Genomic DNA, 20,053 nt, shown 5'->3' on the forward strand with positions numbered 1-20,053 from the left:
CTCCCTGCACTCATCCCCCTGACATAATGTTGCTGCCGGCAGAAATAAAAAAAAAACAAAAACTCAACCTCCCTCCCCTACACACACACACACACACACACACACACACACACACACACACACACACACGCACACTTCTATCTCTTTCCTCCCTCCCTTTTCTCCTTCAACAACATCCCCATTCAACTGCATCAGCTCCAGGCGTCCTCTCTCACTCCCTCCCCATCCCTCACCCTCCCCATCGTTCACCAGTAGCCTAAGCACATAAAAAATACATCAAACACAGCCGTGCGCCCAAGGCCTCGTCACACGCAAAATAATCTCTTCTTCCATCTCCCCTCTCTCGAAAAGAAAGAAAAAACCCAAGTTACAAAAGACAACTGCAGAGGACACTGATGGAAAGAGCGATAGACTGAACTCGGCTGACTGAGGGTCGTCTGCGAGGCCTCCTGGGGGAAGAAAGATTATAGTAATGTTAACACAGCAGCCATGCCTTCATTTGACACACAAACACACACACACACACACACAGACACACGAAAAGAGTAAAAAATGAGCATGACTTACCTTGTGCATAATAAGGCCTTGTTTGAATTGTACACAGCCTGCAGCACCGTGACCCACTTCCCTCAGTTCAGCTCCACATCTGCTCCGGCACCAGTCTCGGCTGTGACAGTGGCCGAGGGCAGCCGGCAGCACCCATGGGCTACGCTGTCAGATCCCTGGTCCTGAGATGCAAAGAGAATCTGCAAAGAGAAGCTTGCTGGACCTCCAGCTCACAGCCAGCACTCTTTAAAATCAGCCAAATCACCCAAGACGTGCTAAATTGAACCACTAATCCAGCACAGAGGTCGCTTTGCACTCTAATTATACACTTTTACTTTAAATACGAGTACGCACATATACACGTACAGTGCTGACACAAGCACACAAACCCTTGGGTGCTACAGCTCATGTTTCTCTTCAATTATTCCACCCTCTGCCCTTTCTCCTCCTCATAATCTGAATAACGCCAGATCCGTGTCCTCTAGATATTTAGAAGCTGGGCCTCCATGCCAAAACATGTAACCTTCCTCCTCTTTCAAGTGTAGAGTGAATGTGGAGTTCAGGGTGGAGGGGAGGGGGGGTTGGCTTCACTGCACTGACCTCGTAATTCCCTCTCGGGGGTTAAACAAAGTTGTGAAATTCAGTTTGGAGAGGAGGCTATGGTGTTGATGCAAAAAGAAGAAAGGACTTGCAGACATTATTCCTATTAAATTCTAATTAAAATTGATTTCTTGACCCCGCTCATCGGGCCTCAGGACTTGGAGTCAAGTCTTTATGTCAGTTAATTGCATATAAATGACACGGAAATGATGATGGATGCGGCTCACTGCTGAAAATATATCCAGTGATTCTCTGCCCTTTAAATTTTAACATTCAAACTTACCATTAATGTTTTGACAAAAGCTAAAAAAAGAGAAAAGATGCCTTCTCTGCCATAACAACACCAGGATTAAGCCAGCCTGCCTGCAGGTATACAGCAGCTCTTTGCAGGCGGGGGCCCTCCATGGGGCTCATTCCAGACCCTCCTGGCGTTGGCCCCTAATGATGTGTAATGGGGCCTCCTGCGACCGATCCTAACCCCAGGACCTCCTGCTAATCACCGTGGCTACTAATGAGATGGAGAGACATGAAAGGGCTCGTTAGAAGACCATCCCTTTAATGCCAGCCTATTATTAGCCACTTACCAAATCATTAGTCTCTAAACTGCAATTACGCTTTAAAATAGGAGGAAAAAGTGAAAAGAAGAGTCAAAAGAGTCCTTGACTGGAACTGCCACGGACAGATATGACATACAGTGTGTTCCACCTTTTAGTTCAATGTTCAGCTTAAATGGATTTGAACATTCGAGGAAAGGCGAATCACCCACCCTGCTTCTTACGCATCTCATGCCAGTACTTTTGCGAGATGATAAAGCTGCTGTTTTTAGGCAATTGATGCTGTGCATGGACACATTTTAAATAATCATGAAACATTTTTGTAAATATGTAAACCCAGACAAGTCCTACTAACAACTTTATGTAGCACAAGTCTAAAAAAAAGGCCTCCCAAATACTGAACTTGGGAGCAGATATCACAGACAGTGTCAATATCCAAGTAGAACTGATTTCCACTACATAGATACATTTAAAAAGCTGGAAACAGCATGCTACAATGAAGCCGATTGGTCCAAAGTTGTTGGCACTGATGTTAGCACACTGGAGGGGCTTCTCCAAGAAATTTACCAATGTTTGGCCCCCGCAGATCAGAATCAGCTCCTCCAATTTTGGAGTCTATCCCAGCTGCTGTAGAGCAAGATGTGGGGTACAATCTGGACAAGTGAGCAGTCTATCATAGAGCCATGCATTGAGCCACACCTACGGCCTGTTTAGATAAATCAAGTAACCTAACATGCACATCTTTGCAATTCCTTTAATCTTCTTAGGACGTTCAAAACATACTGAAAACTAGAATCTGGTCTAACGAGACAAGAAAAGAATCAGATTTATGTCTTAAAATATTTTATTTACACTGTAAAACAAATACATTTAAAACATCACACAAATAAACTCCCTACTTCTTAAAAAGAAAAACCATATGTACATGATAAAACATTTCTAGATAGACCTCAATCATGTGGTCCAAATTAGATCAAGTCAGATCAGATGAATGTCGCTAGTGGCATAACGGATTAAATATTTGAACACACGAGCTGAACAAGGGAAGATTAAGTGTGCAAGTCATCGAGTAAAAGAGTAGCAGGATCTTCAGTGGTGTGTTTTGCTGGTGGTTTATGTTCAACCACAAAATGGGCACAGGTGGGGAGACGTCTCATAATCCTGAAATCACCCAGAGTTTTGCCACTAGCTTCGTTTTTCTCAGTCTTATTGTGAAGTGAAACACTGAAAGTTAAAGGTCAGTTCTGCCTCCTCACTGCCTCTGTAGCAGCTGGGAGAAAAACTTGGACTCCCAGCCAGCTTTTCATCCTCATCCAGTTAGTGCGCTGCATCATCAGTGGTCCAGGAAGTTGAAGATGCTCCTCTGAGACCCTTTGGTCTGTCCTGCAGGTTTGTTCTCTCTGCAGACCCTCTTTGCTGCTGGATTCGCTGCCCCCATCTGCCCCCTCTTCTTCATCGTCTGAGGAACAAACATCAGTTTGTCTTTTTACAAAACTGTTGTACAAAATAAAACAATATACCGGCTAGTGACTGCGTGTGCACTGGGACTGACAGTGTAAAAGTCAGCCTTTAATCTACTGTTAGAAATGTGGGCTTTGCCGCCACATAGTGTCCAATATTGAGAATACACCAGAAACCATGACTTCACCCAGCACATTCACATGACTCTCATACTTGAGAGAAGCCCCGAGCTCTGTGGAAAACATTTTGTTTCTGCATTTATTTTAGAACAGCGAGACCTCACTGAAGAGACAAGCAGACAGAGTTGGGAAATGACACTTCAAGGAGAGCAGCCTGATTTCTAAGGCCACCTGTGCTTGTTAGGAGATGGGAAAGTTTGCTGTTGTGTGACTATTAAAAGAAGACATAAAAGCACCTTTTTAAAAAACTGAAATTTCTAGATTTTTTTTTAAACCATCACACAATAAGAATTATTTGAAATGTGTCCATAATTGTTCCTCTTCTGAAGTTCCCCTAGACTTTCAGGCACCAACGACTTTAGACCAGTCGCACTTAGATCGCTTATCGTGAAATCTTTTGAACTCCTTGAGGTAATAACGCATTTGCTGCCTTTCCCGATTTCTTGAATTAAAACAATTTTGCAAAGAAGAGTGGGACAAAATTCCTCCACAGTGATGTGATTCCTGCTGCAATACAATTTCCTGTCCATCCATGTAAACCTTTGGTGGCCTCCCCAAAGCTTTTAAAGGCTGAGTAAGCCTTGACCCAACACAGCTGATATAAATGGCTAAATTACCTCCTCAACATGTGTTGAAGTTCTCCAGAGGCCTGGTAATGAACTAATCATTTGATTCAGGTGTGTTGACCTAGGGTGAGATCTAAAACCCGCAGTTCCCCACCCCTGCTCTAAAGGTTAAAGATGCACGCCTTCTTTAGGATCCTTACAGCTAATCGAGGAGTGGTTCTAAAACTGTGGGCCGTGTAGGACCAGTGGGAAAATATTGACTGAATCTGCTGATGTCGTCATACTGATTTAGTTTAATTCAACTTGCATTTTTTGTTTTTTATGATTACTGATAAAAATTAGCAGTTTATAAAGTTTTCTGAACTCTGGAAATTGAAATGCACGATGTCATTTAAATTTAATACTATTTAAAAAAAAAAAAAAAAAAGAGCACCACCTTTGTTATTGTTATAATTAGTTGTATGTTACATTAATCAGCCTGTGAGTTAAAGTGGTTTAAAGAGGTTAATCGAATTCTTGATGCATGCTATGTCATCCAGGTAAGTAAAAGTTGATTCTGTTCATCTTTGTTGTCTGTTCATCAGGAACTGGGCTGGGAGGTCAGTTCCTTAATCTTGATAGAGTTAAGATTAAGGAACTGACCTCCCAGCCCATTGTTCCTTCAGTGGGCTGGTTTCAGTCATTATGCAAATGTACTGTTTATAAGATTGGGAAAACCTGCAGTCAGCTGAGACTGAAGAAGTCACTTGGATGAGTGACGAAACGTTTCTCCCACAAAACGCTACGTCCAGATGAACAGAATCAACTTTTGGAGAGGTTAATCCACTGTTTTTCCAGTTTCCACTTAGTACATTTACAACATTTTCCCTCGGGAGTCACTAATGTCTCATGAAAAAGACATCGACTGGAGGTCATGTGACTTTCATGGTTATTAACAAGATTTCACAATGCAAGAAAAGTGTCTTCTGTGTTTCATTTCTGTTTGTTTTATTTTTAAAGGCAGTTTAAGGGTTGATTTAAGTACTTAATCATTGCAAAGAGCAATTCAAGCCTTATTTTGCATTTTAAGACTGAACTGATTGAAGCCAGAGGGGCCTGTAGGAATGCTGGACTATTGTTTTACAAATTAGCAGTGAGGGTCATTGCATGCTGCTGCTGTGGGCCACTGATCCTTGACGCCAGGCAGAATATTCATCAGTAAGACAGATGTTCATTAAATGGTCACACAGGACAGGACTGGTTCCCAGAGTTTCATTGTTTTTGCAGCAACACTTCATAACAGTGCATATAGTGGAGACATACACTTTTATACTTAATCTGAATAAGTGCTTTACATTTTGGGTTTTTTTTTTTATCCATTTAAAAAATGGTCCTAACAGTTTTAATGGATGAAGACAGTGCGGACTTGACCATCAGTGGCAGTTTAAAGAGTTCGGTGCCCTTGATCAATTTAAACTTTGATCTGAATGAACTTGAGGATTTTTTTAAGTATTAGTTCCTTTTGTTAAATGAGATTTTGAGTTCAGCTCTAGTTCTAATTTACAAGTATAACCTTGGTTCAACCTGAATTTTCAACTATTTAAACAGTTGTTTTTATTCATGTACTGACCTCTGCGGTTTTGTTTAAACTTGATTAAAAATCAAACAAAACAAGCAGTTTGAAGGCTTCACCGAGGGCTACAGATTCTCATTTTAACAGTTTGGGGGGCATTTTACAGAAAATTTTATTCATGACTGATCCATGATTATTAAAAAAAAATAATAATAAAAAAAAAATCACAAAAAAAAAAAACTACAGCAGTAAAACTGCAGTCATATTAACTTACATAACACAACTGAGCCTATTCAGTGTACATGAAGAGTGGGACTGAGTGTTTGGGAGTGTAAAGTGAAGCACTCTTTGAACATTCTGCTGAACTTCTGTCACATGTACTCATGAAATGGGTTTTATTAATAGTTTTTTTTTAGCATAATTCTGACTCACCTGTTTCTGTGGAGCATCTGATGAGTTAACCTTCTCAGGAGAGAGCGTTTGGAACAGGAATCCACGGCTGTTTCTGGGGGCCAGAGGATTTCCCTCTGAGATGGAAGCCAGCTTCTGGAGGACGGACTGAGGCTGACTCAGGAGAGAACCTCTCCTCACCTGGGAGAAACACAAATCTTAGACCGGCCTTGTGCAGATTATGGACAAACACCCACTGTGTGACAGTTTAAAATATTTGTTTTATTTAGTAAAAAGCAACAACTAAACATCTATTTGCCATTTAGCCTTTTATTTATAGGACAGCATGGAGAAGAGAAGAAAGCAGTGACAGAGTGGGGCAGACTCCAACACTGTTCACGCCATGATTAATGTTGAATGCTTTGTACATTGTTACACAGACAACAAAAAGCAGGTATTATTTAGACTTTAAAAAAATAAAATAAAAGAAAGAAAAGTTATTCACAGGGTGTTTGAATTACCTGTAAAGGCTGAGAGGGTCTCTGGAAGGGATTGAGAGCTGCTGCTGCTGCTGTCTTCTTCTCTGGTTGTGGTGCCACAGGCAGCTCTGGTTTAAACAGTTACACAGTTAGCTTAAGTAAACCACCAGTTTATTTAACAAGAATGACGTGGTTGTGCATGTGTTGCATATGAATTCCTTAAGTGTTTTCATGTTGAATTAAGTACAGAAAAACTTCATACTTTTAAGTGCAAACAGTTCAAACACCCTTTAAATGTGATTCATATCTCATTGTAGAACCTTGTTTTGTGACGATATGAAGCAGCCAGTTAAATAAATGAAAGATCTAGCTACTGATTATATTCTTTTTTTTTTTTTTTTACAGAACGTGAATTTCTGTAGCTGTTTCTGCGAATGGTCAAGTTTTGTTTGCTGGGACACATGTTGGTGTTTTTAGTGCCGTCTGTATGTGCATTTCTACAGCCATGTAGCACATTATCTGAATCTACCCATCTATCCAACTGTACTCCCAACTTTCAACACAGAGTAGATGAAAATGTATGTTTCTTATATTTTCTAATAACAATTCAGCAACAAACTGAAAAACTACACTAATCTTGGGGGTCCTTAAATTATCCTTTTTGAAATAGTTTAAAATACGAACTTTAAAACCTTTCTTGACTTTATGATTTAAACCCTCTGTATTCTTTACAGGTCCTAAAGTCCTCAGATTGGCCTCTTGTTGTTGTCTTTATTCTACAGTTTGACTGTGTGTCTTAACTACTACCATTAATTAATTCACATATTTTTCTTTTTTAATCTTTTATTTTTCCTGCTATGCAAGACAGTTGTGCCAATAACTGCTGGACAAAAGCTCCTCTGGGTGTTTTTAAGTAGATGGGATTCTACTCATGGGGACTTTTATCAAACTAACCTTTTCTTTGCAGAGTCTTGGCAGTCAGTTTTTTGGCAAGTTTCATGAATTGACTGTCTTCCTCTGCAATCTTCTCATCATCTGCATCCAATTCCAAATCCTCTCCTTTTTTGGCTTTCTGTTCAGACTGTGAGAAGAGTGAGAAAAGAATGAACACAAAACAGCAGCAACCCTCACACAGGAGGCCAATTCACAAGGTGCACACAGCCCAGCTCTAAGAAATCCCTTTAACAGAACTTAGCGAAAATCATCACACTTAATTTTTTCAAATGTATATTTTTCCATTAGTGCCACCTCCTTCATGTGTGTGTGTGTGTGTAAAAAACAAACAAACTGCAAACCATAAAACCAACCTGTTCCCTGAGCCACTGCTCTCTCTCCAGTCTCTCTATCCTTCTTTGGACCTCAGCCTGGTCCACATCATCCTCTTCCTCCCAGTCTTCCTCGCCCTCGGCTCCAGTTCTCTCCATGCTGAAACCATTATCTGGACCGAAAATTACAATTCAAATCTCTCAATGACAAATGTGTACAGTTAGACCCAATAATCAGAAGAAATCATCACTCACTTGTCATGCTTTGATTAAAATAAGTAATTTAGTTATCTTTTATTTTATCTTTTGTTCTATATTGCGTCCACTGTCTTGTGCTAGATGCTAAAAAAATATTTTGTCCTGACAGTGTTAAAGTTGCAATTAACTGAATACAGATAATGCTGCTAAATTCTTATAAAACTTGAAACAAATAGCTAATAATGTTTTTATTCATTTAAATTTGCGCATTTTATTACTGCTGTTACTCCAATTGAGTCCTACCAACACTCATTATCGGTATTTGGTAATCCAGGCATTTAATCGTTCATCCTGTAAGCTCACCAATGTTCTTCCATCGGAAGCGACGCGCTCGTCCAGGACCGTCAGAGTGCAAGTCTCCATCAGCCAGGTAGCGCTCCTGATACAGCCTCAGGCGACGCTTGTCATCATCCAAAATCTGCTTCCTGTAAGAACAACAGACGCATTTTAACAACTTTTACATCGTTTTTATGCCACAGGTTCATCTCCAGCTGCCCTCTTCAGTATTCTCGTTGATGTACTTCACACAAAAGACATCGTTTTATAAATCAATTAGTCTTTGCTCACATGTGGATCTTGTTGACTTGGTTTTGCAGCTCTTCGTCAGAGGGAAGGTCTTCCAGAAGCTCCTCTTCCTCATACTCGCTCCCTCTGTCGTCGTCCTCATCATCGCTGCCTAGGTCACTACCAGACAGCTCGGCCTCCGAGTCCACATAGTCGGTCAGTTGCCTGCCAAGGAGATCCAAGAAACCATTCAAGCTGTGTCACAGGTGTGGATTAGCAGTGAAAATTACACATTTCTACAGTTTGCAAATTGATGGTTAGCAGCCAATGACCTAATTCAAATGGCAAAAATAAAATCTAATAGATTTTAAGTGAGAATCTTTGCATTAACTTTATAAAAAAAAAAAAAAGAGCACTCATTTCCATCAGTCAGTGAAGTTTAAACAACTTTCAAAGCCAGAAACAACATCCAACACATTTATCTGTTGGTCTCTAAACTGCATAAAAAAGCCTGCTGCTGTCAAAAGATCAATTTTGCACAGACATTTAGTTAGGCCACAATGTAAAGTGTTATTAAATTCTGTACTTATTTATAAGAAGGGCTGCTTTATTCAACAAAGCATCAGGTTTGCTGCATTACATACAAATACAGACGTATTTTACTGCCACCAAAAATCTTCCCACAGCAGGATTTGGCCACAACACTCTGCCACTTTCCATCGATCATGTTGCATGAAAGCACTTTCACTTACATTTTCTTCTTTTTCTTCACCCGTGGCGCGAACACACCCTCCAGTTCCTCCTCTTCCACCTCATTGTTTTCCTCTTCGCTGGCATCTGCTTCATCTTCCTCATCATTTTCCTCCTCTCCATCATTACCATCATCATCGTCGTTGTCCTCCTTTACACCCACAAGACATTTTTAATACTTTAGTAATTGCAATATATATTTAACAAAAAAAAAAAAAAAATCCAAAACACTTTACACATGAAGTGTTTTTTTGTTTGTTTCTTTGTTTACCTGCTCACTCTCAACATCTGATAGGAGCCGGAACTCGCAGTCCTCCTCTTCTTCCTCCTCCTGCTGCTGCTGCTCTCCAGCCTCTAACTTCTTTCTACTTAATAGTGTAAAATCAAAGTGAAAATCTTACATTGCAAGTAAATATTTCAGTTATTATTCCTATAATCCTCTAATCAAAGCAGTTTGGGGGTAATGAGGGAGAGGAGCAGCTTAAAGGATCACAGAAACTAATCAAACTTTAGAGATTATTAACAAAACCAGAAAATGATACTGAAGATATTTGTACCGTACCCGTCTTGTGATGGTGAAGCTGTGTGCGTAGAACCTAAATTTGGCAGCAAACGAAAAAGGATTGTGTAAAAACATGAGCTGTAGAGGAAGTGAAAAAAAAATGCAATGATGCAATGCCATTTATAAAAAAGCAGAAATGCACACCACTCTTACCTGGACTCGAAAATTTGCCTGAACATAGACCCAGCAGCTGATCCATAGTATTTTCAGAGTCTTCATCGTCTTCTCCCTCTTTCCTTTTCTTTGTCTGCTCCCCTTCAGCTTGTGTCGGTGGAAATGCTCCTGAGCACAGCCCAAGCAGCTCATCCTCCTGTGTTGCTCCAACGCCCTCTCCGCTTATGGAGTTGCTCTTCGCTGACCCAAAACCACCTGAACACAACCCCAACAGCTCCCCCATGTGTGCATCCATTGCATTTTCATCCAGGCTGCCCAAGATCAGCTGCCTCTTGTGAGAGGTGGTTGCACCGGGGCGCAGCCCCACATTTAGAAAACCATCTGCGTCAAGTAACTGGGACTGAGCATCATCTTCAAGCGAAAAACGACCCTGAGAGTCACCTGCTAGACCAGGACCAGAAGCAGCTCCATCCAGGGGGCCTGAATCTGCACTGGGGGAAGGAGGTGCGTACAGGTCTTGGGAGTCCTCAACAGGGAGGCAAAGAGAAGGCTCGGAGAGCTTGCCTGAACTCTGAAAGATAATTTTTTAAAAAGTAAAATATAAGTACTCATTTTAATGTTGAATGTGTAGTTTGGTTTCTATTTTCTTTTATTCTATTTGTATAAAACGCACTTGCACATGAGCTCTTGGTTATTTGCAGATACAGTCTTATTCGTGGATTTTCTCTGAGCCTTATTGATTCGTCACTTTTTTGGGACTTAACTAAATATGCATGTATGTAACCAAGGGCATGTTTTGGCCCAAATTCAAACCCCTCATGAAATCTGTCTGATGCTGCAACAATTAGAGTGAATGAAAAACATTTCTTCTCACCTTCGAGGCAGAGCCGAGGAAGCTCGGCCTGAAGAGGCACGGTGAAGGGGAGCGGAAAATGGACGAGTTGAGGACACTTCGTCCTGTGCCACGCTGGTTATTCACTGGTTGGTATGATGTAATCATGGACCCTGGGAGCTCAAAGCTGCTGTTGTGGCTGTTGTCCTTCACCAGGGACAGGGAGTCGTCCTCTTCTGGAGACGAGCGGGAGAGGAGAGGAAAAGAGTGTACTTTCAATTTCTCTCAATAAAAAAAAAAAAAAAAAGGAAGAGGAAATACGGTCAAACTAAACGGAGCTCTTCCACTTTACCCACCCATCTTACTGCCACTGTCATGTCCAGAAGGCCCAGACCTTCTTACACCATCACTAGAAAAAGAAAAACCAAAAATATTTTTAATTTTATCCATTAAACAAGCTGCTGCAGGTGACATCTTGCAGCCAAATATAAGAGACTTTAAAGGTGCTTCTACAAAACTGCAAACACACCCGGTGCGCGAGGAAGAGTTTCCGGGGAATAGCATGAGAGTGCCATCGGTGTTAATGAGGTCGGGAGTTGGCGAGGGTCCGATCAGCGCCACTGGAGAAGGGCTCCTCATACTCTGAGCCATGCTGCCTTCCTCTTCATCTTCATTATCCTTCACGTCTTCTTCTTCACAATCACCACCTCCCAGTAAGTCATCGACACCCTGAGGGACAGAAGAACAGCTTGATGCAAGCGCAAAGAGGGTAAAAGCAAAAATTTGTGCAGCATAACAAAATCATCCACGTACTTCTTCCTCCTCTGACTCATCCGTCATGTCTTCCTCCTCCTCTTCGTCCTCCCCACAGTCTTCGTTGTCTAGGCGATTCAGCTCGGCCTTGCGCGCCCTCTCCTCTTTTCTCCGTTGGGCCATGGCGACCTGCAGGCGCTGCTTCAGAGTCAGCAGCTTCTCTCCTACACAGAGATGAGCAAGGGAGTCATATCATTTCCAGCTGATCCACGTGTAGTTGTGGTTAATGATTGTAAACGTAAACCCATCATAACTACTTATATTAAATTATATAATCTAAAGTGAAATGATGACGCTCACAGAAATGCTAAACAATTTAAAATTGTATAATTTCTAACTCTTCTACATATCCAGACCTGGTTTAGTGGTCACAGGCTCCTCTGCTCCTTCTTTGACAGTCACAGTGAGAGACTCCGTGTGCAGCTCCTCCTGGCCAGATGGGGTGCTGTCCTTACGGATGATGTCAAGCTGCAAAGTGCGCTCCCCTTGGGGTCGTGTGGGTGCAATAATGTGACGCAGATAACGCTCCTTCAGAGCCTCCACACCTAGTTGAAGAAGAGGAGAGGTAAGAGAGGTTTTCTTTGCCTGCCTGACACAGAAGACATCGGGCCTTGCTTTGGATGAGGACAAAAATTTTGTAGTGCACAACACTTCATTTGATCTCACATCGTGTTTCAAAGGATTTAAAACTGCATCTGGGACATGTCATGAGGTCCTGACAGAAGGATAGTATGTTCTAATTGTTTTCTGCCTTCCCAAACCATAGAGCGCTCAGCCATGTGTTCAGATTTCTGCTGCTCAGCACAATAAACATGATAAAAACAAAGAGGAAGGATGTTGCCAGTGTAGCTAGGTGAAATGAAGTAACATCGTGCACATATTTTTCCTGGGAAAAGTTGCCTGCTAGTATTTCTTTCCCCCGTGAGATTATGCACATTTTGAAGTCAAATCACCTAATTTATCACAGTGACCATGGCAAAGGATCAAAAGGCTTGATTCTCGATGTCTTCTTGCTGAGATTGGGAAAATATTTGTTACTCACCAGGGTTAAGCTGTGGAGGGTCGAGCTGTACAAAAGCTCCATCATCTGGACACAATTTTGCAATAGGTGGCGGATCCAGTCCCAACTCCTTTAGTCTGGTCAATTTGTCTTTCTTCGGTTTGGTAGGTTGCTGTATCGAGGGCTCTGTTGTAGCCGAATCAGCACTCAAACACTGAGGAGCTGCAGGATCAACCACAGCCCTAGATACAGTCTCTTTCTGCAGGGTTTCAGAGTCAGATGTTGCTGCAGTTGGATTTTGTGGTAAAGGAGCAGCTGAGGTTTCCTCTCCTGAGTCAGATGCAGGCTTGTCTTCAGCATCAGCTGTGACTGAGTCCTGCAGACTCTCCGAGAGGTAAAGCATTGGGCCTGACTCCTGCTCAGGATCCGAGGTAACCGAAGTTTCTCCGGCCTGGTTGAGGTTCTGCTTTTGCGGGGATGAGGTAGCTGCTGGCTGAAGTAAAGGCTGGATTTGATTGGGCGAGATATCCAGAGAAGAATTACAGTCCTGCTCAGTGGATGGCAGTTTGCTGGGTGGGTTTACAGAAGGTGGAGGAGCTGACGGTGTCTCCAACATCATTTCTGAGTACTTTGCAGATCTAAAAGCAGAAAGAGTTTTAGAAATGTACACATTTTACTTTGACAGAATCAAAGTACAGTTACTTAAATCTGCACTTGTGTGAAATGAGCAGGTCCAGCGGCCATCCTTACATGACTTGTGTCTGACCTGAAATGTGTTAAATGTCATGTAAGTATTTACTTCAACAATGCCATGGCAGGACCCTCTGGCCTTGCTCTCTTCTTAAAGAACTGGTCGATGGTCTTGCGCTCGGGGATGTGGTAGGGCAGGCCAAGTGAAGACTCTAAAAAGGCAGAAAAATGCAGTTTTAGTAGCAGATAAGTCATTAAATTACACCTGTTAACATCTATGCAATATTCTCCACAGAAAATATTTACAACGTTTCACTTGTTATTGATTCTAGTGGCTTGAATAAGTGAAAAATTATCCACCTTTACCAAAGTCAACATCAGATGGTGAAATTCATTCCATTTTCTTTAAATGAAATTAGCTGGATACACACCCCTTGAGGTTTTGATTTGCAATCCTGGATTGCACAAGTAGGCTTCATAAATGATCTGGCAACTTGGGTAAGAATAAACTAAAACCTTAAAGATGCATCTACTTCAGTTATTTATAATAAAGTCTGCACTGCAGTGTAAATACACAGGAGAAACAGCAAGATGGGTGGGCACCATGAGAAGATTTTAAAGTACGGGAAAACAGAAAAACCAGAAGTGTTTGCAAGTATGGAAAGAATACTAGAATACCATCCTCTATTCAAATGATTGCCCACAATTAAACTTTATGGGGTAAATAAACGTGTCTTATCAACTGACCTCTGATCAGCCTCTGAGACTCACTGTGGAGCTGCTTCATCGCCTCTTTGCTGGCACGTGCAGCCTTTCTCTCCTGAAAGAGTCACATAGTGGCAATGACAAACTGCTTACAATTTAAAGTAATTATTTATTTATTTTCTTATGTTGCATACCGCACGTTGGGGCTTCTCTGGCACCTCTTCATCCTCCTCCTCATTGGAGAGGGGATCCTGTAGCAACATAGAAACAAAAGGACACAATGCCCAACATGGTCCAACTATTCTCACCACAACATTAAACCAAAGTGTTACAATAACAATGAAGGATTTAAATTTATCTCAAGTCACTGACATAAATTCAACAGCTGTTTTAATTTTTCTTAAGGAAAAAAGTCAAAGGCCAAACATAAATGATACCAATTCCAATTTTTTATCTTTTTATAGTGATGGAAAATGGGTGGAGAGCCCCTCTTTTAAACTACTTGATGTTTTTGCACCTTGTGTTTTTTCATCTTTTGCTTGACCGCAGCACGGATCGCATCCAGAGACTCTTCTTCCTCATCATCCAGACCATTGTCAAAAAGTTCTGTGTCTCCCAGCGGACATCCACTGTCATTCAGGGTCCCAGGATGAGGCATTTCCTGAGGAAATGGGAGTAAAGCTGCTTTTAGTTGCATACACATTATCAAAATTGTATCCTGTTTTTATGGCTTCAACATTTAGCACAACACACAAGATCTAAATTTAAAAACTTTGTTCAGTTTGATCTGCAGTTTAATCCTTATTGTAGTGCTCGGGGAACCAAAACACAAATGCTTCCACAACAGTAGTTTGATCATTACACTGATGTGGTAGGAAGTGTTTTTTTTTTCCTTTTCTTCCTAACAACAAAGTTCTTCCAGAAGCAGATCTGTTTACTTGGCCTTGCAGTTGGACATGCACTGAAAAGCATCATCTGACTGGGACATAAAAAAAATAAATACTTTTTTTTTTTTTTTTTTTAAATGTCAAAGGTTTCCAATTTTGAGATAAAATAATGTTTGAAAAACTAATTTTGACAACACATTTAACACAATCATTTGAGGATTTGTGAGTGCGCCATCTTTGTCTTTTTTCTGGTCACACTGACTTAAATAAAGTGATAGAAAGGCCACATGATTACATAAAAAAAACAAAAATCTACTTAAATGGTATAAGCTTTTAACATGTAACATACTTGACATAAAATCTTTCTTCACCTACGTAAGCGTAGTGCACTTTGCTGACAATCATTCACTTTGCGGTTCAAAAACATAATTGTACCTTTTATTGATTTTATTATTTTTTATAATGTGTTACAGACCGGGCTGAGACAGTCCACAGGACGTATTATTGCCCATGTGTTTTAAAACGGACATGGGCAATGAGAACCCTTGATGTATCAAACACCAGCCAAAAAGAGTTCAGACACTAAAGAACTCACCTCATCCCTTTCAGAGAACCTCTCCTTCTTCTTCAGCTTTTCCACCGCTTTGCTGCGCTTTTCCTTTTTCTCATGATGTCTCTTGCTCTTCTCTCTTTCCTTCACTTCTTTTGTGGATTTCACTTTCCTCTTCACCACTTTCCCCTCTTCCTCCTCCATTTTTCCACTTTTCTCCTCCTCAGGCTCACTGTCCTCGCTATCAACAGGAGCTCGGCTTATTCTCTTGCACTTCTGCCGTCCCTTTTCCTTCTTCTTGTCCTTCTCTTCTACCTTTTCAGTCTCCATTTCCTCTCCACTGGAAGCAGATAAGACTAGTGCTTCTGCCATGTGTACGCTGCTATCTGCAGCTGCCGCCTCTTCCTCACTGTCACTGTCTCTAATGGCATTACGGTTAGGCTTTCTGTGCACCATGATGTCTTCGTCGTCATCAGAATCTGATAAATAAAACAGCAAAACCAACCAATTTAGAAAGTTAGAATTGAGTAGAATGGAAATGGTAGAAAATGGTAGAGTGGTAATCCCAGCTCATATCAATGTGTAATGAAACAAAATACTGGAGTTTGCGCTAAACAGTGAGAAAAATAAATTCAAGTTGAATTTTATTCTAATGCATATTTTTTGTTTAACCAAAAAATAAATAAATGAAATAAAAATAAAAAAGGAAGACCAAAACATAAAAGGTATTTTAAAAAATGTAATGTCTTTTTGTAATTTTAAGTCTACAAATAAGAGATTTTCAACATGAAACAGGCCTCTGAGAGAGTGACTAAACAGATAAGCTGCAAGTTGAGGAGTTTGGAGACAAAGTTCAGAGACAGGTAAAGCAAACTTAATGTGGTTAAAGTGGGAGAGTGGACATATTGGTCAAAAAATAAAAAAAAGGGGGAAATGGAGCTTCCAGGCAGGAGAAAAAGCAGTCAAAAACGACATATGTCCTCAGAGAGTGGTTTGGAGGCAAAATAATGGAGTTTTTACTACATAAACAGTTTAATTTGTTTTCAAGTTACCTTTGGAAATCGACAACTTGAGCAAATTGAATCTTAGAAAAGTTTTTTTTGCTCTATGTCACAGCCCTGATGAAATTTCTTTGGTGGAAGGGAAAAAACATCTTCAGTGAGCACCAAGAGCTCTTATATGCAGGTCAATTATATACAGAACACCTTGATATAAACCCTTCTGAAGAAACCTCAGACAAAACAAATATGAGTCCAGGGAGACTGAAATACTTCATTATTAAAGTATTTATACTATTTCCTACAGAATTTCCCTTGGACTGATATGTTACTCTTTGCCTTTATTATTTTTCAAATAAATTTGGTCCTTTGGAAACTGGACATCTTTTAGATACTGGTTTGTTTTTCATTTATAACCTTTGAATGTATATTTTCTCAAGTACTGCAGCTTTGATTCTTTGGTCAGACTGGCTCGTTATGATAACTAGTGTTTCTCTGCCTACTCTGGTGTCACAGGCAGTTGCATAAATGCATACCTCATTTACACAGCCAGAGTGGCTCATTGTTATGCTGCTTTACCTGAACGACCTTCTCTTTTGTTAGAGGTGTCTGTAGCCATCTCCTCTGCTGGTGAGCCCACACCGCTGTCTGAATCACTCTCTGTTGCAGTCTGGGCCACAACTGGGAGTGCCTCAGCCTGCATACAGTAGCACATAATACACATGAATTGTTGCTGCATGGGGGGAGTAAAAGGTACTTAGTGGAAAAAAAAACTTGAGGTTAAGTATCATATGAAAAACAGTTCATCTAAGGCAAGGGTAGAAGTTCAGTTTAGGCTACTTGATTGAGATCCATGTGGTGTGGGACTGCTTTTGTTAAATCTAGTAACACTAGGAATTCATTTCAAATGGAGGGCAACCCAAATTGCTGCATAGCTCATTTAAAAAAAAAAAAGTACCACAGGATAGCATGTTTCTGCATTTGACAAAAACACAGAGGAGAGGGTGTTAACACAGAGGAAGGGTGTCACTTTTGTCACTTTGGGCAGCGAAACGGTTGTTCGTTGACAGGACTGGCGCCTTGAAGTAAACCAAACAATGAGCAGCATGTCTGCCTTTCAACGTTTCTAATTATCACATTCAGGCAACAGATAAGGCTGTCCGTGAGTCACCTAGGTCTTACTTTAACAAAAGGATTTAAAATTAAAATGTCAAATTGACACGCTTTAAAGGTTCAGGCCAGTTATCACTATCCAAAAGAGCTGAGCTAAACCTAACCTAGCCAGGAAGCTAGGTGGCTAACAAAATGTGCAGTTAGCATATTTCTTTCGATCTTGCCAATCTCCACCAAAAAAAAAACTACCCGATCAAACAGAGTGATATATGCAAGTCTAGAAAAGTTAGGCAGAGGTTCAAGATAATCACTGACAAACCAAAGCATTGCCTGACCTGTTGTTGAGAAAGCAAGCTCATCTTTGTCCGCTGGCTAGTTTACGTTCTTTTTTTGCAAAATAAACTGGCTCAGACGGTACCTCGTACTCTCGTGTTAGCCACAAAAAACGTGGACAAGTTACCGTCAAAGCGACCAGCGCTGCTTCTGTATTTTAATTGACATTTAGTTAGCGTTTAGCCGGAAAAGTTATCTTCCTCCCGCCTGTTCCATACACACCGAATAGAAATTTTGATGTTTCGCGCGCCGTGACAGCTGGCCCACAGTTTTTCGTCACCGGAACGTCAATCGCAGTATTCTCGTTTCCCTATTGGTCTGTTTGGCGCAGCTGTCCCGCCTAATTTGACTACGCTGCATTGCAAAAGCGTTTGCTTAAACCCCGGGACCTCTCCGGCGGGTGGGGATTGTTGCTGGAGAAGAAACAAAAAGGAAAAAATTCCAAATATCAGAACAACTTTAACACTTATTGTAATGCTAATTAATCATAAAGCACAGTTATTGGAAATGCACCGTTTTGCAACTATTCTATTGTCCCGTTGCAAGGAAAATGGCATTGCATAATGGAGTGATATCTTTATTTAATCATTTATCGCTTATTTGTTCTTTACAGACCTACTACCCTGACATTTCAAAACCATTAATTTTCTCCACATTTTTGTCCATCTACACAGATTTTTCTATGCAATTCTATGTACAAACCCACTATTCCTCAATCAAGGGTTAAAGTCGGCGCTTTGTTGATACTAATTAATCCAATTAATGCAAATTACATATTTAAGAGTTGTCTGTTTCTCAAAATTAGTTGCATAACCTTGACTTCTCTTAATTAGTATTTTTTCCAGGTTTGTGCAGCTTAATACATATTTGTCAATGGTGTCTTTCACACGGTTTTAGCAGTGTCCCACAGTTTCATTTGTTAGATCAAACAATAACTGTGACGAGTTTCTTTTCTAACCCCCGAAACTGACCCCCCCCCCCCCACACACACACACACACACCCCACCCAAAGGCTGATACTCCAGGTTAATCAACAAGCGACATTGATTCTTTAATCAGTTTTTTCAGCTCTGCTATATAGTTGAACAGATAATTCGTAATGATCAATCAACAACTGACACTAACACAATGTTCCACTCCAAATGTACTTACCAATAAGCGAATTTATTTTAACATCTTGCACTCTGAACCACTGCACAGAGAGCAAGAACCAAACTGGAGTCCTACTCCTTGAATGCACATACTTGGCCATTAGGTTTTTATTTCCAATTTACAGCATCTAAAAAAGCATTTTATCATTATAATATTGTTTCAGTTTTATTGACACCAAGTTTTTTAGAACTTTCAGCTGTGACTTCTTAAGCCAACTGCGCATGCGTGTCCAGGTGAAAAAAGGTATATAGCAGGGGTTTAAGCGCAGGGGTTTTTTTTTCAGTGTGGAGGTATCCTACTGGAGGAGGTGGAGTAGCGACAATGGTAATGCCTAAGAGCAAGGAGCTGGTACCACGGAGCGAGAATCGTGTGGGGCTGTTATTGAGCGTATCATCCAATTATAGCGTCATGGCAGCAGAAACCATGAATTGGGAGTTGTTGCAGAAAAAATACGGTTATATTTTAAGGCGGTTCCTGGAGCGTTATGTGCTACCAAAGCAAGGCAACGGAAAAGGGAGGAGGTATGAAGACCGGTTTGGATTTAGAAGAGGTACGTATGCCCAGATTTTATATCTTGCCTTGGGTTTCTCTTCTTTATTTTTATTTTGTGACCATGTTTCTACAAGTCCCAACTAAATCTTCAAAGGAAAAACAAAAACATTCAAATTTAAATCTTAAACTCGAACAGCAACGTGTTTGCGGGTCTTCAACACCCCCCCCCCCTCAAAAAAAAGATTTCTTATTATATAATCCAAGTAAATAACAAAAACACAAACTGATGAAAAGCTACTACCTTTTATTCTGCTTTATTCAGGTAAAATAAAGCAGGGCATGTGTAGCTTACTTGGAAAGTATCACTTAAAAAAACTTCTCAGTTTGAAAAAACAAAAAAAACTTATACAAGATTTTGCTTTAAATGGTTTGATGTATCACAGCACAATTAAGAATTAAGAAACTTTGATCTTTTTTATTTGGTGTAACAAATATTTAGTATATACTCGGTTTACAGACAGAAATTTACTTTATTAATCCCACACTGGAGACGTTCACGCGTCGAATGAATGAGAGAATGAATTGGGAGATATAATAGAAAAATGAATGAATACAAGGGTAATTTGTACAGTGTAAAAATGTTGTTATACTTATTGATGCTATATTGTTTAGCCTGTGTTTAATTTTAAATCACAAACAAAGAAATTT

General features: G+C 40.5%; 1 protein-coding gene across 1 annotated transcript; it reads right to left on the reverse strand.

Annotated features, from left to right (window-relative positions):
• Positions 1 to 2,603: 2,603 nt before the first annotated feature.
• LOC135933702 (claspin) lies at positions 2,604 to 17,811 on the reverse strand. The gene is made up of 24 exons (XM_065471839.1): positions 17,704 to 17,811; positions 16,835 to 16,952; positions 15,303 to 15,736; positions 14,338 to 14,481; positions 14,015 to 14,071; positions 13,863 to 13,935; positions 13,225 to 13,327; positions 12,468 to 13,063; positions 11,782 to 11,970; positions 11,426 to 11,589; positions 11,142 to 11,341; positions 10,969 to 11,021; positions 10,655 to 10,848; positions 9,820 to 10,351; positions 9,667 to 9,700; positions 9,376 to 9,472; positions 9,107 to 9,255; positions 8,418 to 8,579; positions 8,154 to 8,275; positions 7,635 to 7,765; positions 7,282 to 7,408; positions 6,370 to 6,455; positions 5,891 to 6,049; positions 2,604 to 3,159 (listed from the first exon to the last, which is right to left on the reverse strand). The coding sequence occupies exons 1-24, from the start codon at positions 17,725 to 17,727 to the stop codon at positions 3,034 to 3,036; spliced, it is 4,074 nt and encodes a 1,357-aa protein (XP_065327911.1). The 5' UTR covers positions 17,728 to 17,811; the 3' UTR covers positions 2,604 to 3,033.
• Positions 17,812 to 20,053: the final 2,242 nt, after the last annotated feature.

This window comes from Pelmatolapia mariae, linkage group LG22 (genome assembly GCF_036321145.2).
Source record: "Pelmatolapia mariae isolate MD_Pm_ZW linkage group LG22, Pm_UMD_F_2, whole genome shotgun sequence".
NCBI classification, from domain to species: domain Eukaryota; kingdom Metazoa; phylum Chordata; class Actinopteri; order Cichliformes; family Cichlidae; genus Pelmatolapia; species Pelmatolapia mariae.

Coding starts and splice junctions, on each gene's coding strand:
- LOC135933702 (XM_065471839.1), bottom strand. CDS start 17,727: ATGAGCTTGCTTTCTCAACAACAG. Junction 16,953..17,703: donor GCTTGCTTTCTCAACAACAG/GTCAGGCAATGC, acceptor TACTGTATGCAG/GCTGAGGCACTCCCAGTTGT. Junction 6,050..6,369: donor GACCCTCTCAGCCTTTACAG/GTAATTCAAACA, acceptor TGTTTCTCCCAG/GTGAGGAGAGGTTCTCTCCT.